Source organism: Aethalodelphis obliquidens, unplaced genomic scaffold (genome assembly GCF_003676395.1).
Source record: "Aethalodelphis obliquidens isolate GAN/ISIS:26980383/991018 unplaced genomic scaffold, ASM367639v1 scaffold51, whole genome shotgun sequence".
Classification (NCBI taxonomy): Eukaryota; Metazoa; Chordata; class Mammalia; order Artiodactyla; family Delphinidae; genus Aethalodelphis; species Aethalodelphis obliquidens.
In genome coordinates, this window is record NW_020837995.1 from 6,343,361 (window position 1) to 6,364,115 (window position 20,755).

At 34.1% G+C, this 20,755-nt stretch overlaps 1 protein-coding gene across 2 annotated transcripts in view; it reads left to right on the plus strand.

The window, feature by feature from the left end:
- Positions 1-20,755, plus strand: part of SPRED1 (sprouty related EVH1 domain containing 1) — a 120,092-nt gene that overhangs the window by 58,924 nt on the left and 40,413 nt on the right. For both annotated transcript variants that reach the window (XM_027083842.1, XM_027083841.1), the window contains exons 3-4: positions 12,427-12,595; positions 14,958-15,007. In XM_027083842.1, the coding sequence (XP_026939643.1) occupies positions 12,427-12,595; positions 14,958-15,007 (219 nt within the window). The remainder of the gene's footprint in view (positions 1-12,426; positions 12,596-14,957; positions 15,008-20,755) is intronic.

Here is a 20,755-nt window from a genome sequence, read left to right on the forward strand (position 1 = left end):
GTATCACATACTGTTTTACTGTAGCTGTATTGTAAGTCCAAATAGTGGGTAAAGTGATTTCTCCCATTTTATTCTTCTTTTTCAATATTATTTCAGCTATTCTAGGGTTTGTGCCTTTCCATATAAATTTTAGAATGATCTTGTCTATGTCAACAAAAATCTTTACTGGATTTTGACAAGAATTGTATTAAACCTGTTGGTCAATTGGGGAGAATTGACATATTTACTGTGTTGAATCTTCCAGTCCATGAATGTGGTATGTCTCCAGTTTAGGTCTTTGAATTCTTTCATTAGCATTTTATAATTTTCAATGTATATCTCCTAAGGATATGTTTTGTTAAGCGTATACCTAAGTGTTTAATTTTTCTTGGAGCAATTGTAGATAATATTGTGTTTATAATTTTGGTTAGTGCATGCTCATTGTATGTGTATAGAAATTCAATTAATTTTCGTGTGTTGATCTTGCATCCTGTTACCTTGCTGAACTGTGAGGTTTTGTGGTAGATTCCCTGGGATTTTCTAATGTAGACAATCATGTCATCTACAAATATGAAAAGCTTTATTTCTTCCTTTTCAATCTGTATACCTTTTATTTCTTTTTTTTTCCTTATTGCAGTGGCTAGAACTTTAAGTTCTGTGTTGAATAAGAATGGTCATAGTGGACATCCTTGTCTCATTCAGATTTTAACGGAAACATATTCAGTCTTTCACCCTTGAGTATGATGTTAGCTATAGAGTTTTTTTATAGATGATTTTTTTTTGGTTTTTGGCTGCGTTGGGTCTTCATTGTTGTGCGCAGGCTTTCTCTAGTTGCGGCAAGCGGGGGCTACTCTTCATTGCAGTGTGTAGGTTTTTCATTGCGGTGGCTTCTCTTGTTGCAGACCATGGGCTCTAGGTGTGCGGGCTTCAGTAGGTGCACAGGCTTCAGTAGTTGTGGCTTGTGGGCTCTAGAGCGCAGGCTCAGTAGTTGTAGCACACAGGCTTAGTTGCTTCGCGGCATGTGGGATCTTTTCGTACCAGGGATTGAACCCGTATCCCCTGCATTGGCAGGTGGATTCTTAACCACTGTGCCACCAGGGAAGTCCCTATAGATGATTTTTATTGAGTTGCTGATAATTTTTTATTATGAATGGGTGTTGGAATTTGTCAAAGGTTTTTTCTGTGTCAGTTGATATGATCACATCTTTAGCTTGTTGATATAGATTACACTGATTGATTTTTTTAATGTTGACCCAGCCTTGTATTCCTGGAATAAGTCCCACTTGATCATGGTGTGTAATCTTTTTGTATATTGTTGGGTTTGATATGCTACTATTTTTGGAGAAGTTTTGTGTTTAAATTCATGAGAGATACTGGTCTGTAGTTTTCTCTTTTTTTGGTACTGTCTTTGTATGGTGTTGGTATCAAGATATTGGTGGCCTCATAAAATGAATTGGGTAGTATTCCCTCCTCTTCTGTTTTCTGAAAGAGTTTGTGTTAAATTGATGTTAGTTCCTCTGATAATATTTGGTAGAATTCTCCAGTGAAACCATCTCAGTATAGAGATCTCTCTCTCTCTCTCTCTCTCTCTTTTTTTTTTTCTTTTTCTTTTTTGGCCACGCCCTGCAGCTTGTGGGGTCTTAGTTCCCTGACCAGGGATCAAACCCCGGGCCCTTGGCAGTGAAAGTGTGGAGTCTTAACTGCTGGACTGCCAGGGAATTCCCAAGAGTGATCTCTTTTTGAGAGCTTTTAAATTACAAAATCAGCGTCTTTAATGGTTACAGAACTGTTTAGGTTTATCTATTTTATCTTGGTTGAGTTTTGATAATAATGTGATTTTCAAAGAATTGGTCCATTTCTTCTAAGCTGTCTAATTTGAGTGTAAAGTTGTTTTTAGTATCTCAAGTACTGTTTTAAAGGCTACAAGGATCTTTAGTAATATCCCGTCTCATTCCTAAAATTGGTGATTTGTGTATTCATTTTTAATTTGTCAATCTTACTAGAGATTTATCAATTTTCTTGCTTTTTTTTTAGACCAGCTTTTTGTTTCATTGAGTTTCCCCCCCATCTATTTTCAATTTCTATTTCTGTTCATTTCTATTATTTGATATTTTCTTCCTTCATCTTGCTTTGGGTTTATTTTGCTCTCCTTTTTCTAGTTTCTTGAGGTAGGAACTTCAATTATTGATTTGAGATCCTTCCTTGTTCCAACATCCATAACCTTTTGAAAGACTTCAATTCACTGTAATATAAAGGTTTGAATTTATAAAGTTTAACCTTATTTACTAAATTATTCAAATCTTATGTATCCTTTTTGTGTGTGTGTTTGCTTCAATTTAAAGGCTGAAGATCTACAACTATCATTATGTTTTTGGATATTCTTGTGTTTCTAAATGGTTTTTTGTTACATAGATATTGCTGTGTAAGTCAGTTAATAAAGGTTCATGGCTGTTAAATTCTTAGATCACTGAGATTGATTCCATCAGAATTGTACAGGCCCCTCTCCAAATTATGCAGACCCAGTTGAGGGTGAAGAGAATTGTTTAAGCTTATTTAGTTTTATTCTAGCAATTCAGAGTTCTGACAGCCTGTGGGGACTTGGGAAAGAGCCAAGTAAAGAAGCAGGGGCATATTGCCTGTGCCTAAGAATTTGCCACCAGGAGTTAGAGCAGTATCCTAATTGTGACAGTTCCCTCCTCTGTTTTGTATCTCATCTCCTGTTCCCTCACCTTGTCGCCTTTCACTATCATTTTCTACTGATCCAGTTTCTTTAATGGTTACAGGTTTCTAATGGTTTTCTATTTTCAATCAGTTTTGGTAAGTTATAATTTTTCTAGGAAATTGCTATTTCACTTAGATTTTCAAATTTGAGGTCATAAAACCTTACATTGTATTGTATTCTTCGTTTTTTAATATTTATTTTATTATTTATTTATTTTGTCTGTGCCGGGTCTTAGTTGCGGTACGTGGGACCTTCCTTGTGGCATGTGGACTCTTACTTGCAGCATGCAGTCTTCTTAGTTGCGGAATGTGAACTCTTAGTTGCAGCATGCATGTGGGATCTAGTTCCCCAACCAGGGATCGAACCTGGGCCCCCTGCATTGGGAGCACAGAGTCTTACCCACTGGACCACCAGGGAAGTCCCACACTGTACTCTTGATTACTTTCTAAATCTTCGCTCTGCCTTCAGTTTTGATTATGTAGTCACGGTATAATTATCCTATTTAGGAAATTTAACATAAATGTAGTACTTTAGTCCATATTCCAGTTTCACCAACTGTTCTAATAATGTTCTTACAACATTTTTGTTCTCTCAGTACAAGATCATGTAGCATTTAGCTGTCATGTGTCTTTATGCTCCTTTAATCTGGAGCAGTTCCTCAGTCTTTCTTTCACGACATAGACATATTTTTAAACTATTGGCTCCCTCCCTTCCTTTTGTGGTAGCTGAACTGTTATTATTTGAGAAGAAACACTACCACTGTTCCTTCTGTTACTTTTAAAATTTTTTCTAAAATCTTATTCATCTCAGAATCCAGCTTTGAACACAAATTTTTATTACTAGATAATTAGTAAAAATGTGTTATTTGATAACAATATAGTTTCATATTTCATAGAATGCAGTGGTGTCCTTTATAAAAGATAATAGTTTTTATGTCATCCAGAAAACTAAAGTTCATAATACAAGGCAACTATTTGAGATACCAATTATTGATTTTGGTTATCAAGTAATTTAACTTGAATATGGAGTTTTTATTTCAAAAATGAAATGTTTTTTCCTTGATTCAAAGGTATTTCAGAAAGTTACTAAAGTAATTTGTCTAGTTACCACCTATTACTACATCTTAGATAATACTTTTTGTAAACATGTAATTACCTACTTGTAAGGTAGCATCTATAATAAAGTTACATAGTAGTTTGAAAGTACATTTTTAACTTTGCTCTCCCAAATTATTAGTTGTTATTAGTGAAACAGAAATGTACTTATACCCATTTTTGGCTTGGTCTATTTTAAATTCTTCTGACAAACAGTCCAGTAATTTGCTCTATATTTCCCAAAATAACTTGGAATATATCTTCAGAAGTTTTAGTTATTTAGTAACTGTGGTGTCCCCTCCCCCACTTTTTTTCTCTGTAATTTTTTCTCTGTAATATATCCTAGAATTTCTTTCAGAAGAAGGAAAAGCATTGGAGATTATGTTTTCACTGTCTTTAGAATCAAATAACTTAAGCTTCACGGAATCTATTCATAAGCTCTTTGAGGTCCTGAGTACCTTTATTTATCATTCAAACTCCTCCCCCTCCCATACTCAAAAAAGTAAATACTGACCTCTCAGGCTTTCATAGCAACTGTACTATTATGGGCTAGTGGCATCACCTTGTGACCAAAATCACCACTGCTACTAGTATGTATTGAAGATCTACTCTGTTGTCAGACACTATTTGAGTTCTCTGTATGTATTGCCTTATTTAATTCTCAAGTCAGATGGGTAATGAGTGGTGGAGAGTAGATGGGACCCAGCTATTCTAAGCTGTAGAACCCACAAGCTTAATTAATTTCTATACCAAAATTCCTCTTACGCTTTAATAACATTTTTCTTCTTGGGAAGTGTATGTGTACTGTTCCTGTTCCTTCTGTTATTCATATCTTAATTATTTTATTTTGGAAATTTTTTACTCATGTGAAGAATATCCATTCTCATTAACCATCTTTCTTCTTTTCCTTTCTCTTTTAACTCTTAGCTTGGTACTGTAAGGAAACCACTTCTGTTCCCTGACTCCCTTGGTCTATATAGATTTTAATATATTTATGCTAATAGTAGTTTCGCTTTCCTTAAATTCAGAGTTCACCTGTGCATCTGTTTGTTCTTTCATAATATCTATTTAACCTTTTTAGAAGAAAGACAAAGAATATTCGTTCTTTTTGTTACCACTATCTCAAAAGACTTCAAGATCTTATTAATCATGGTTCCAAAAGTATTTATCTAGCTAGAAAAGACTTGTATGTCGTAAGCAACTTAGACCTATTTAGAGTCTATAATATTAAAATGTAAAGCTGTTCTGCCAAATACTCCTTAATATTCTCCCTTTGGTATAGTCCCCTTCCTAAAGGTGGTTCCAGTCAGTCTGTTTGCAGTGACTATATTCTACTCAAACCTAGTCAGGTATATTGGTATGTAAAAGTCTGAAATTTTTTCTTTTAGAGGTGTCAGTATAAAAACATTTAAGTGCTTTTGAATTTGTTGTTGCTTTTTCTAGTTAAATTTTTTTCCATTATTCTTTTTTATAGTTTATAATAAATAGTGATTCTTTTCTAATCCCAGTACACTTGTAGATGATCCAAAAGTTCAAAATATTCTAGTACTGATTATAAAACATGACTCTTTAATTTCTTCTTCGTTAACTAGCCACGTGCTTAGTGGATCCATTAGGGGTTATTGATGTCAAGTTATTTTGGCAGCATATTCTTTTGTAGTTATTCTTGTTGAGTCACTCTTACACTTAATATTCACTTTACAGTTGTTATTTACACTCAATATCTTTTCTGCTTATTAATTTAATATATAACCTGTCTTCTTTAGGGTAGAAATAAGGGCAGTGCCACTAGTCTACTTTCAAATTTATCTTTCTCTAATTTATACATGTCCTTCATGGTTACTATGGAGGTCTGATGAAATTCACATCACTCCTTAACCCCGGAAAGTATAGTCAATTAATAATTAGAATTAGCTAGAGATGTGTTTCAAGTTTGACAGCTGTTTACAGACTATTTTTACGGTTATACTTTTAATGGCTTCTGGCAGTTGCTTTTAGGGTAGTCTTAACAGAAATTAAAATTATTCATTTCATTTTGTACTAGATCTTCTCTTGTAAAAAAGTTCTAAGAGTGAGTGCAGGTCTTGTATTCTGGGAGAGATGTAACCACTTCAGGCCTGAAGAACACCTGTTACTTTACTTTATTGGTAATTAATAGATATAACTCCCTACTGGCCAGAAGTAATTTATCAGGGTACCTTATTTTTCCAACAGCATAAATAATTCACCTGGCAGTGCTGGATTGGTTGATCGTAATCTCTTGGCAAAAATGTAATTGCCATTTTCTACAGTTTGTTTGCTAGTTATTCCAATCATAGATATGGTAAACTTTGAATCTGCTTCCTGTATGCCTGTTACTGTTAATATTACTGTGATCTTAAGATACAGAATTAATACAGTGAAAACTGCAGTGAACTAAAGTCAGAGCACATTGTTCTGATATAGTTGAGAAGAGGCAGTGGAAATGGGAGGCAGCATAATTCACTAACTTTTAAGAATCCTTCTAGCTCTTAAAATTATTTCTGTTTTTTCTGGAATGCAGATTTAGTATTGATCACATGGTAGGTAGAAGCCTTATGAGACATCCTTTTAACTACTTTTTTTTTTTTAACACCTTTTTAATCTCATTGATCTTTTTAAAAAATTTGAGATGGACAGTTGTTATCCCTATTACTTAATAAAGGTGTGATTTATATTGTCTTTAGTGTGATGAGAATGCATTTATTTTTTAAATGCTACTTAAAGTCAGAAGCGGAACAACTTTTTAATATATTGTGTGACTTAGATGAGAAATTATTATGCCCTAGATATGGAGGCTTTGATAATTATGTAAATGCTGAGTGATGCAGAATGTTCTAGGAAGCATAGTTTTTAAATTATCTGCAAAGATGGTGAGTGGTTATGTCAGTAGATTACCTGCACTTTTCTTTCTCATTACCTATTCCTAAATTCAGAAGAGCTACTGCCATAGTAGCCTTTTCCTAAATGATAATTATTTTTAATGGTACGTTAAATACATACTATGAACAGTAAGATATATTTTATTTCCTAATGTTACTTTGTAGATAAAAGTTAATAACATAAATTGACATCTACTTCATAATTAGGTGACATTTTGTTTTTGTACCAACATGATGTGTATGATGTGCAACCTCAGTATTTGTATGACTTTAGGTGGAACACATTCTTGCATAGGTACTTGTATGAGTCAAAGAACTAGTTCAGGGCTTCCCTGGTGGCGCAGTGGTTGAGAGTCCACCTGCTGTTGCAGGGGACACGGGTTCGTGCCCCAGTCCGGGAAGATCCCACATGCCACGGAGCGGCTGGGCCAGTGAGCCATGGCCGCTGAGCCTGCGCGTCCGGAGCCTGTGCTCCGCAACGGGAAAGGCCACAACAGTGAGAGGCCCGCGTACCGCAAAAAAAAAAGAACTAGTTCATTATCCTTACCATTTCCTCAGTGGATTTTAAAGCTCATTTTAAAAATTTATTTTTCTATGTGTTTTTGGAACCTCTATAAAAAAATAGATGGCCATTTGTAAATAAGTGGTATAGATGAGTATAGATCACGTTGAAATTTTATTTATCTAACAGATAATAGTTGGAAAACAACTTTGGGAAGTTTCACAGAGGAGCTAATTCAGCAATATTTTCATGTATTAAAGATTAATTTAGTGACATTTTCATGTAATAATGACTGTAGGACCAAACTCCATTTTTTTATGTCCTTCTCTTTTTTAACAATTGCAATTTAGCAGTCTTCTAAAATACATATCTCTTTCCCACTGTTTATGAATACAGTAAATATGTTGCAGTAATCCATAATGCCAATTTTAACTTCTTGAATTCCAAAACCTAATATAATTATGAATTTTATTAGTATTATTGCAAAATGGTTGTTGCAACAGATAGTTAAATCTTTGTTAAATGCCAGGTGCTAACACACTTTGCCTGTAAGCAAGCAGGACATTATTTTGTTACCTTCTTTGTTACTTATTTCAGAATAACAAGACTTAACTATCACAGATATTCAGTGACAGGCTGGTAGAATTTAACAATCAGCTTTTGGTGGGGGAGGGCGGGGGGATTGGAGAGAGGAAATGCTTTATAGCTTAACATACTCCCACCGTGGTAGTTTTCAGTCAATATAACGTCACTGCATGTGGAATTGGGAAGAAGTGATTAGTAGTGCACCATTATTTTTTCTTTTGTTACCTGTGCCTTTGGTGTCATATCCAATAAAACATTGCTAAATCCAATGTCATCAAATGACATTGACATTGACATATGACATTTTTTGCCCTATGTTTTCTTCTAGGAGTTTTATCGTTTTAGGTCTTCTTAGGGTCCTTGATACATTTTGAGTTAATTATTGCCTGTGGTGTTAGATAAGGGTCCAACTTCATTCTTTTGCCTGTGCACATCCAGTTTCCCAGTACCATTTGTTGAAAAGACTTTCCTTTCTTCCACTGAATGGTCTTGGCACTGTTGTCAAATATGTTGAGGTAGTTTCCTTCTAGTTCTTGTTAGGTATTTTTATCATGAAAAGATGTTGAATTTTGTTAAGTGCTTTTTCTGCATCAATTGCGATGATCATGTGGATTTTTTTCCCCTTTATTCTGTTCAAGTAGGATATTACATTGATCAGTTTTCATGTGTTTAAACCATCCTTGCATTCATTTGTTGAGGATTTTTTACATCAGTATTCATAAAGGATATTGATACATAGTTTTCTTGTAATGTCTTTGGCTTTGGTATCAGCACAATGCTGTCCTCATAGAATGAGTTAGGAAGTGTTTACTCCTTCAAACTTTTGGGAAAGTTTGAAGTATTGGTATTAGTTCTTTAAATGTTTGATATAATTCACCAGTGAAGCCATCAGGTCCAGGGTTTTTCTTTATTGAGAGACATTTAATTACTGATCCAGTCTACTTACTAGCTATACATCTATTCAAATTTTCTATTTATTTCTGATTTAGTCTTGGTCTGTTTTATGTTTCTAGTAATTTGTCTGTTAAATCTAGGTTATCTGACTTGTTGGTGTACAATTGTTCATAGTACTCTCTTATAATGCTTTTTATTTCTGTAGAATTGATGGTAATGTCTCCACTTTCATTTCTGATTTTTATAATTTGTGTCAATTTGCATCTTCTCTCTTTTTCTTCTTAGTCCTTCTAGCTAAAGGACTTATTAAAATCTTTTTGAAGAACCAAGTGTTGGATTCATTGATTTTCTCTATTATTTTTCTGTTCTCTAATTTGTTTCTGCCCTCATCATTATTATTTCCTTTCTTCTGCTAGGTTTGAGTTTAGTTTGTTCTTCTTTTCTAGTTCCTTAAATTGTAAAGTTATGTTGTTGATTTAAGATTTTTCTTTCTTTTTTTTTTAATGCAGGTGTTTCTAAATTTTCCCCTTAGTACTGCTTTCACTGTGTGCTATAAGTTTTGATATGTTGTGTTTTCGCTCTCTAAGTATTTTGTAATTTCCCTTGTGATTTCTTCTTTGATCAGTTGGTTAATTCCCAAAATTTTAAAAATTTTCCAGTTTTCCTTTTGTTATTGATTTTTAATTTCATCTTATTGTGGCCAAAGATACTTTGTATGATATCCATATTTTTTATTATATTGAGATTAATTTGTGGCCTAACATGGTCTGTCCTGAAAAATATCCCATGTGCACTTCAGAAAAATGTGTGTTCTGTTGCTAAGTAGAGTGTTTTGTATATGTCTGTTTGGTCTAGTTGGTTTACTATGTTAAATTCTCTATATCTTTATATTCTGTCTGGTTCTTCTGTTGATTATGTGAGTGAGGTATTGACATCTCCAACTATTACTGTAGAACTGTGTTTCTCCCTTCAGTTGTGTCAATTTTTGCTTTATATATTTTGATGGTCTGTTACTAAGTACCTAAATGTTTATTGTTGTATCTTTTTGCCCTATTGAACCATTTATTAATATATAATATTTTTATTATAATGTCCTTTTTTATTTAAAGTCTATTTTGTCTGATATTAGTATAGCCACCCCTGATCCCTTTTGGTTGCTCTTTGCATGGAATGTTTTTTTCCATCCTTTCACTTTCAACCTGTTTGTGTCTTTGGTCGTGCTTTTATTTGCTCTGCCAATCTCTGTCATTTGGTTGGACAGTTAAATCCATTTACGTTTAAAGTAATTGCTGATAAGGAGGGACTTCTGTGATTTTGCTGTCTTTGTATGTCCCTAGTAGCCTTTTCTCCCTCATTTCCTGCATTCGTATCTTCCTTTGTGTTTAGTTGATCGTAACAAAATGTTTAAATTCCTTTCTAATTTCCTTTTATTTATATTCTATAGCTATTTTCTTTGTGGTTACCATGGAGGTTGCACTTAACATCCTAAAGTTATAACACTCTAATTGGGATTTAAACTAGCTTAACTTCAATAACATACAAAAACTGTTTCTTTACAGCTTTGACCTCACCCCTTTCATTTGTTGATAAATTACATCTTTATACACTGTTTGCCCAGAAACATAAATTAATACTTCTTTTAAATTTATTAGTCTCTCAAATTTTGTAGAAAACAATATTTGGAGTTATACACCACAGTTACAGCAATACTTAGCTTTTACACGAATAATTCATTGTTTTCTTTAAATGTAATAGTCTCTCAAATTTTATAGAAAACATAAAATGGAGTTTCAAACCAATGTTAAAAATATTGCTTTTATAATTGCTGTTGTATTTACCTTTATTTCTTTATATGGCTTAAATTTACTTTCTTATGTCATTTTATTTCACCGTGTAGGTCTCCCTTTTGCATTTTTTGCAGGGCAGATCTAGTGGAAACAAACTCCCTTAGCTTTTGTTTATCTGGAAATGGCTTAATTTCTTCGTTACTTTTGAAGGATATTTTTGCCAAATATAGAATTCTTGGTTGACAGCTTTTTCTTTCAGCACTTTGAATATGTCCACCCACTATCTTCTAGCCTCAAAAATTTCTGAAGAGAAATCTGCTGACGTTCTTATTGAGGATTCCTTATATGTGATAATTCACTTCTCTCTTGCTAATTTGAAGAATCTTTGTGTCTCTGTGTGGCCTGTTGAGTTCATCCTATTCAAAGTTTGTTGAGCTTCTTGGATGTTTATGTTCATGACTTTCATAAAATTTGGGGAGTTTTCAACCATTCTTTCTTCACATATTCTCTCTGCCCCTTTCTTGTTCTTCTAGTTCCCACGATGTGTATGTTGGTCCTCTTGATGCTGCCCGTAGGTCTCTTAGACTCTGTTTGTGTTTCTTCAGTCTTTTTCCTTTCTGCTCCTCAGACTCTAATTTCTGTTGTCCTATCTTCCAGTTCACTGTTTATTTTTTGTGCCTACTCAAATCTGCTTTTGAATCCCTCTAATTGGAGTTTTCATTTTAGTTATTTACTTTTCAGCTTCAGAATTTCTTAGTTTCTTTTTAGATTTTCTACCTCTTTATTGTTATTTCCATTTTGTTCATACATTGTTTTATGTCATACTTTGCTATATGACCTACTGAGAGAAACAAAAAGAAATCAACAGAAAATGTCCCAGAAGAGACCCAACAGCAGATCATTAGACAAAGACTTATTAAAAAAAACTGTTGTAAAGATGCTCAAAGAACTAAATAAGATATGGAGAATCTTTGAATGCTTTGGGATTTTTCTGTTGAACACTGGACATTTAAATCATAATATGGTAACTTGGAATATGGTAATATGGAAATCAGATTATTCCCTTCCTTGGAGTTTCCTAATTTTTGTTATTGTTTTTTGTTTTTGTTTTTTTGATTGTTGTAGGTTGTCTCTGTGCCAAGGATCAGCCTGAGGTGTAAATTTAAGGTTTTTTCATGTCTTTTCTGATGAGCCTTTCCCTGGATATGCATAGTCACTTTCTAATTCTTCCTGTATATGTAGTTATTTTTGAATGTCCTAGTCTTCAGTGTCTGGCTCCCATCATGGGAAAAAGTGGTAAATGACAGATAAAAAAGGGAGCTGGCTTTTTAAATACCTTGGAAGTCACTTCATTCTGATGCAGAGGAACTTGCAACAATGAGGGAAGATACAACAGTGGCAAATGGCTACCCTCCTCCTTGTCTGCACCTCTGTGATCAGAAGCAGCAATTAGTGATGAGAGCACCGATCCCTGATACTTGGAGGATAAGGTCCTTTTTACCTACCATGGCTTCTGTAATTTGCACGTGCAGGGCTCCCTGCCCTATGGCTGGGAGTTGGGATGAAGGAGGTGCTACTACTGTGCTACTACCTGAAATAGACAAAATTAACTGCAATTTACTGTCCATGTCTTCCCTGGAAGTTAAAAGCTTTCAACAGACTCTATAGAGTTCTAACATAGTCACAGCAGACAGATTCTGCCAGTCAGTTTTGTTTAGGTAGGGAGACAGATTCCTGGTGCTTCTTGCCTCCTGCCATCTTCCCAGAATCTTCTTTAATCCCATCTTAATTTCTGTATTGAGTGACTTTGTGAGTAGATTAAGTAGCAAGACCTCTGTATTAATGGGTTGGGAGTGCTTTTATTAAAATATAACAGCTCTTTTCTCACCTACCTTTGTATTTAAGAGCTACATTAGATGCATTTGATATATGTATAGTAATTTTGGCATTTAACTTTTGGCAGGTGGTTTTGGAATGTATGCTTAAAAAAGACCTCATTTACAATAAGGTCACTCCAACATTTCACCACTGGAAGATTGATGACAAGAAATTTGGTCTTACCTTTCAAAGTCCTGCTGATGCTAGGGCTTTTGATAGAGGCATTCGAAGAGCTATAGAGGATATTTCTCAAGGTAGGTTATTTTGACTCTTTTCTTAATTTGTTTATCAGTTATATGTAGTAGAAGTGACTTCAAGCAAGTCAGCTTTTGTGATATGAGATTAGGCTTTGAAAGCTGACTGTAGGTGAAGATAAAATAATGGGCTGCTTAATCTGTTTTATGTTTGTCACATCACAGTATATACCAGTTACATGTATTATCTTGAAGAGCCCATCAAGAGCACACTTCAGATAATTTGAAAGTTTTAAAAATAAGAGCTCAAAGAAGAGGGCAGCAGTCAGGTAGAAGTTTGAAAATCCTTCGTGAGTATGTTACTCACATCCTTGTTTTGGTAATTATAAAGAGAAAATTTGTAATAATCAAATATATGTCAACTCCAGTTATTCTGTGGCAAAACCTTCCTTACTGCTTTATCTGATTTCATTAATAAGGATTGGCAGAGACCTCAACCCAATCTATCCCTTTGTATATCTTACCAATCTGTTAAGATCATTAACTCTAAAGCTTGCAGGTTTTAAAGGGAGAAAGAATATTTACATGTAAGACTGGCCTGTGCTTAATTAAACAAAAAGAAATCACGTTAAAACCCATTTCTTTCCCCCAAAGAAGTCATAACTAAGATTTGATTTGCTTTTCTAATTAAGAAGAAACATTATCTCTATTAGTAGAAATAACCTTCTTATACAACATAACTGAATGAAAATGTGTTGACAACATTGTGACTCATATATTTTGAAGATGGCATTTTAGTAGGAAAATCAGAAGAAATAAACTAATTACGAGACAAACCATAGGCAAGAACGTGGAAATGCTTAGTACAAATATGTATTGCTAAGTGGGTGAAACTGAAGTTAAATAATGTATTTAACTACTTTAAAAGACTAGAATTTGGTAAACAAACAATCTTTGATTTCTGATTCAGAAAAAAATTCCATGAAATGATAGCACTCATTTTTAGTACAAGAACCCATAAATTCTTCCTATATCAGTGTTCTCATTGTTCCCTGCACATTTGAATCACCTGGGAGCCTTTTGAAACAGCATAATTGGTCCCCACTCCAGCTCACTTGAATCAAACTGCCTGGAGAGTGGTGCTGAGGCATTCCTTTTTTTTTTTTAAGTTCCTGTTCATTTCAAATGTGGTGAGGAATTGTCAGATGATTATATATCATGAATTTAGGGAGGGGCAAGATGAGTATGGATCTTCAGATTCTCGAGTAGTAGTTGTCGAGCTCAAACCACTGCAAGAAACTTAAAAATAAAAAAATTTATGATGCCCAATGCCTCACCCCTCAGAGATTCTGACATTATTGGTTTGAGACTGTGTTCTGGCATCAGTATAATTTTTTTTAAAGTTTCCCAGTTAATTCTAATATTTTGTTAGTGTTGAAGAACCAGTGGTTTAAAAAGAAAATCATTATCCATGGTTGCTGGAATATTTAGTTATGAATACTTTTATGCCCACATTCATACCCCCATAGGAACATACTTCTGTCACTAGAATCAGATAGATTGGGTTTAACCTTTTAAAAGAAAATTAATGAGAAGCTTACAAACACCTAGCCAGGTAGAATAGGCTACAGTACTCAGCCTGTCTCATTGTTCTTGAACATTTTTGAAAACATACTGGTTAGCATTATTATCAGCCACTGTATAGGTTTTCAGCAATCCCATTTTCTTACTGAGCCTCCCATGACAGTAAGAATAAACTATGCACCCTTTCCATAGGGCAGCTTTCTCTTCATCTCCATGATAGCTATGTCACAAGGGTAGCATAAAGTCAGAATACTTTGCTAAGGTAAATCCTTCCTTATTAATTTATTGGAACTAAAGGCATTCTTGAACGCCATGAAAACTTACATAGAGGCATTGGTACACAAAAGTCAATAGCAACAATTGGCTATTGACTATCAACAGTGGATTAAGGCTCATTTTTTTGCCTTATTAAAGCTACTAAAATCCTAGTTGGGGGTACTAAATACTGTTTCCTGGGTCAGAGTACTTAGAAAAATTGAATAAATCACGTGGGTATTACCTAAACACCAGAAGAGTGTGGGGCATATACTTTTCCTGGCAGTTTCAGTATTTGAGAGAAATCAGAGGCAGGGCTTGCCAGAGATAGCGTACTTTCACAGAAAACACCTCTTTAAGTAAGTAACTGGAAATTTACCTGTAGAAGAGGAAAACAATTGCTTTATTCTCTGTCTAACAGAGGGGCAAGTATGAGTGACCAACATCTGACTGGTTGCCAGGCAGTCCAGAATGATCTCTGATTAGTCTTCTACAGTATCATAGTGGTATTATCAATGAGTCAGCAATACTAAAATCTAAAACAAAAATTCTATGCTTAATTAACTTTTACCCGTTTTCTTAGGATGCCCAGCACTTAAAAATGAAACTGAAGGAGCAGAAGACAACTTACAAGTAAGTAGTTTGGATTAAAAGGAATTTCTAGACATAAAGGTTGTGGAGGAAATCACTAGCCTTAATAAATAAACAATTCATATAAATTCTTAAGAAATTTCTGGTCACTGTATTTGTCAGGAAATACAGGGAAACAGAACCAATAGAATGTGTGTATGTGTGTGTATATATATATATATATATATATATATACACATACATATATATGTATGTATTTATTAATATGTGTAAAGAGGACTTGGTTTTGTTCGGTTTGTTTGTTTAAGGAATTGACTCATGTGACTGTGGGAACTGGCCAGTCCGAAATTCACAGAGTAAGCAGGTAGGCAGGCATCCCAGAAGTTCTGGCAGGAGTTGATGTTTTGCTCTTGAGTCAGAAGGCAGTCTCAAGGCAGACTTCCTTCCTCCTTGGGGGACGTCAGTCTTTTCTTTAAGTCTTTCCAGAATGAGTCCACCCACTTTATGGAGGATAATCTCCTTTACTCTGAGTCTCTGATTTAGATGTTAGTCACATATGAAAATTACATTCACAATAGTTAGACTGGTGTTTGACCAAACCACTTGCCACCATCGCCTAGCCAAGTTGACATAAAATTAACCATCACAGATACCCCACCGCATAGGCAAGGTACTTGTATTAAAAATTCGTAGAAAAGTAATTTCAAATTATGAATAAGCATATGGACACCCTTCTGTTTTATATCACTAGTAATCAGCAGGTAGTATAAATTAACATTTATTAGTTATGAAATTATCAAAGATTTAAAAATTAATATTACCCCAGACTGTGTCTTTCCATGAGGTTGACAGATTGATGCTCTGCTAGAAAATATAGATTGGTAGATTCTTTTTAGAAAACAGTTTGGTAATAATGTATTTAAAAGCCTTAAAAAGGGAAACAGGACTTCCCTGGTGGTCCAATGGTTAAGACTTTCCCTTCCAATGTTTCAGGTTCGATCCCTGGTCGGGGAGCTAAGATCCCACATACCTTGTGGCCAAAAAGCCAAAACATAAAGCAGAAGCAGTATGGTAACAAATTCAATAAAGGCTTTAAAATTGGTCCACATTAAAAAAAAAAATCTTTAAAAAAAAAAATAAATATTCATACCTGTTAATCCAGTGAATCAATTTAAGGAAATAGAGATACACAAAAAATTTGTATACACAGATTTTTGGGGATGTGCGTATGAAATATTGATAATAAAAAATAAGCTATCTAAATGGAATGGAAATTGTTGAATTAATTAAGGTATCTTTGTCATGCGACCACTAAAATTTTTATTATTAATTTACTTGCAGTGTATTGAGTAGTAAAAACAGATAATTATATGGTGTTGTCACCCATTGTTACTCAGCTAAAATGTTAAATTTGTTACTTTTGGATTGTGGGATTCTGAGCTATATGGCTTTCTTTTTAGTACTTTTAATTTCCGAAAGTATTAATACTTTTAGGAGAATAGTGAAAGAACCCAAATTTATATGTATACCTTGTATTAATAATCAGTTATTCATATTATTGTAAAAATAGTCATCACCTAAAGGACATGGCAAAATGTTTTATGTACATTTATAATCAGAAAATAAAAATGGTTTTTATTTCTGAAAATTTGAGAAATATAGTAAAGTTCAAAAAATAAAACATAGATATGCTACCATCCATGATAGCCATCATACATATTTTTTAAAATATTTATTTATTTATTTGGTTGCTTCAGGTCTTAGCTGCAGCACGCAAGATCTTTGTTGCCACGTGTAGGATCTTCGTTGCTGCATGCAGGATCTTTAGTTGCGGCACATGGGATCTTTAGTTGCGGCATGCAAAGTCTTAGTTGCAGCATGTGGGATCTAGTTCCCTGCCCAGGGATCGAACCCGGGCCCCCTGCATTGGGAGCACAGAGTCTTAGCCACTGGACCACCAGGGAAGTCCCATACGTATTTTTAAATATAGCCTCTGAGTTTTTTTCTGGACAAATAAATGGGTACACATGTGTTACTATGATATCATTATTCTGTAGCTTTTTTTTTCACTTAAATACATAATGATATTTTGTGACCTTAAATGTTTTTTCAAGTTTACAATTTTTCATCTTTTTTGTGTCTATCTAATTTGTTTTCAATAGATGTATCCTAACCCATTATCCTTATTGTACATTTAAGAGTTCTTATTTGTACATTTAAGAGTTCTTATTGTACATTTAAGAGTTCTTATTTGTGTTTTAATATATGAATCTATTTTAATAATTTAATTTTATATTTAATGTATATTTATTATACATTTAATATATATTTATTATACATTTAATAATATATGAATTTATTTTCTTGATGGTTAATTATTATTTTAAAAACTCAGTTTCAGTTAATTAGGTATAAGAAATAAATAATAAAATGCAAAATAAGTATACTTTTTATAGTTAAGTGTTTCCTAAAGTTCTGTTCTGGTATCAATGAGAATATGGAGCTGGAAATGGGGAAACATTTTCTGAATTGCTCCCTGTGAAGAGAGTAAATTTGGTTAAAATTCAACTTTAAAAAGAATCTTTTAACATTCTGCTTTGGTTTTACTTCATTTCTATATATAGCACTGTATAGAGGAAAAACTTTTACAGGACTTAATTGTTTGCAAGACTTTGTGCATATTGCCATCAATGGCTAGTAAAGAGAATTATTGTATAACCAAAGCAACAAGTAGTTAATCTGTTTTTAGCTCCTTGGGATCTCTGCTTCATAGTAAGGTCTCTCCACTGCCCCCAGTCCAACAGGTTACACACACACACACACACACACACACACACACACACACACACACACACACACACACACTCTCTCTCTCTCTCTCTCTCTCTCTCTCTCTCTCTCTCTCTCTCTCTCTCTCTCTCTCTCTCTCTCTCTCTCTCTCTCTCTCCCACACACACACACACGTACACACACACACCTAAAAGAGTTATTTATATTTTAGCTTCATTATACACTGAAGCACTTGCTTGGTATTTATTTTCATAATAAAATAGAAAATGTGCATTGTCACTAGAGACTCTAAAATAGGCTTCCATGTAAGTGTAATTTCACTAAGAGCAATTTTTATATCAAGTTTTAGTTCTTGGTTTTTACTTACTGTGGTGTTTTAAAAATAGATTCTTAAATTATATTCCTTTTGGTGGAATCTTATTCTCCTCCCCTTGAGTGGGCGCTATACTTACTGGGTTGTTTTTTAATAAGGAGTATATGGTAGAAATGACAAGAATATGACTTCCAAAGGTAGGCCATAAAAGGTATTGCAGCTTCTTTCTGGCTCTCTTAGATCCCCTGTACTGGAGGATGCCAACTGCCATGTCATGGGGACACTCAAGCAACTCTATGGAGATGTGCTTGTGGTGAGGAACTGAAGTTTTGTGACAATAAACATGTTAATGAGCCATCTTGGATGCAAGTCATTCACCCCCAAATGAGCCATCAGATGACTGCAGTCATGGTTGATGTTTTAACTGTAACTTCCCTAGGGACTGTGAGGTGGAACCACCTCATTAAGCTGTTCCTGAATGCATGACCTACAGAAACTGTAAAATAACAAATTTCATTTTAAGCCTCTAGGTTTGGGGTAATTGGTTACTAATAGAGATTTTGCTACCCATAATAATGTGGTGCTGCCATAACAAATACTTCAAAATGTGGTATATAATTTGAACTTGGGGACAGTAGATAGAAGCTTAAAGTTAAGCCTTTGAGGAGACTGCTGATGAGGTCTTAAATGAAAATGAAGAACACCATATTGGAAACTGAAAGAAAGGAAATCACTGTTATATAGTAGCAGAAAGTTTAGCAACACTGTCACCTGTAGTAATAAGTGAAGTAGAAAATGTACTACTTCTGGTTATGGTAAAGCAGTGGATGGGAGAAATAGGCTCAGGAAGGGCTCCTAAGCAAACAAAAAGAACCAGGACTTGGTGGTTTGGAAAATTCTCATCCTCTCAATATGTCAAACTATGCTAAAATTAGGAAATGGCTTCCAGGCAAAGATCATATCCTGGGCACTCTCAGAATAGGTTTGTCTAAAGATGAAGCCAGTGGTGTGACTATAAAATCCTTTGTTAAAACCTCAGAAAGATGTAATGTGAGCCTTAGAGAACCTTTCAATCAAAGTAAGAGGGCTTAAAGCAGATTAAGTATGTCCTCAGCAGAAATTTAAAGTAGAGAAGAGTTTGTCTCAGAATTGTGACTGTGCTTTTTGTCTAACAGTGTGTGAATCCCAGTAAGATTCCCAAGAGACCCACAAAGTTTTCAAAAGAGTTAATTGGTAGAAATATTACCAGTCTGAGGAGCGGCCCCTTGGATCCCCAGAATTTTACTGGCAAGAAGCAGGTTGAAAAACATTTTACATGTAAACATGGACTTCCTTTCATAAAACGGAAAGATAACTCAGAAATAGAACCAAAATCTCAAAGGACAGAGCCAAGAGCTATGGAGAATTATTCCCATATTCAAGGAACTTCTAACGTGTTCCCACCTTGATTACAGAATTACTTTGGATCAGTGACTCCATTTTCTCTTATTCTGAACCAGAAGTTTTATAACAGTTATCCTTTGCCTGTCCTACCATTGTATTTTGGTTGTGTGTAGGGCAGATAATTTGTCTGTTCAGTTCATGGGTCCTCACAATGAGAGGAACTGTACTTATGGAACACCATTCAGCTAAGTTGCTCCCAAATTTCTTACTCAAAGAAACTATGAGGTAGTAAATGTTCTTTGAAGCTGCAGTTTTGTAGTAATTGGTGGTTATGCACCAACAGCTAACCAATACATAAGCAGAAAAGGAAGATGAGTAGAATGAAAGCTAACATTTATAGTCATGTTCATTTTATCTTGCTCCCATTCTCAACTTTTTTAGATGATACATCTAGCTTAGGTTAAATTCCATTTTTCAATAGAAGATTGTATTATATCTTGGTTTTATAGCCCCTTTACAACTAAAAGTATGTTCAGGTAAAAAAAACACAGTTCTTATTAGTTTAAAAAATTCTGAGCCCGATTATGTATGTATAATATATTAACCTTAATTATACCAAAAGGGGCTGGGGGATACTGAGATGCTAGCAAAATGTGAAATTTTTAAAAAAGAATCAACTTACAGAATTAAACTGCCAAAGAAAACTCTTAAGTTTACTTTAGTACCATTTATTTCATGATATGCTAAAGTTTTCACATACATCATTCTTATTTTGGAATGTATTGGAGGTTATAAAGTATTCTAATTCAGTTAACCACTTTATTAGGAACAAAGTACGTTATTGTTTTGTAAACCACCTATGGGCTTGACATACATAAACATTTTGAAATTATCTTGAGTGCAAGTTGACTGTAGTTTATGATAGTGGTTATGTCAGGTTTACTTTATTAGTGATTATTTGCAAAGAAAACTAAAATGGCTTTAAAAGAATAACCCATTCTCTAATTATTTTAACCCCAAGGAAGTAATGACTGTTAGTTAGATCATAAATGTCTTTAAGACTTTAAATATCAGAGTGGAAATCCTCTCCATTTTGAGTACTTATTAATTCATTCAGTAAATATTTGAGCACCTGTTCTGTTCCAATAACTATGCTAAACATTTGATTATTTGCTGGTAGATAACTTTCAGCTTTCAGCAATTCAGTATCTTTATCAGTATCATAAATCATCAGAAAGGTATTTACCTTTCTATTTCATACTTGTCTTTGAAAGGTTTTATAACATCATTATTTGGATTTAAAA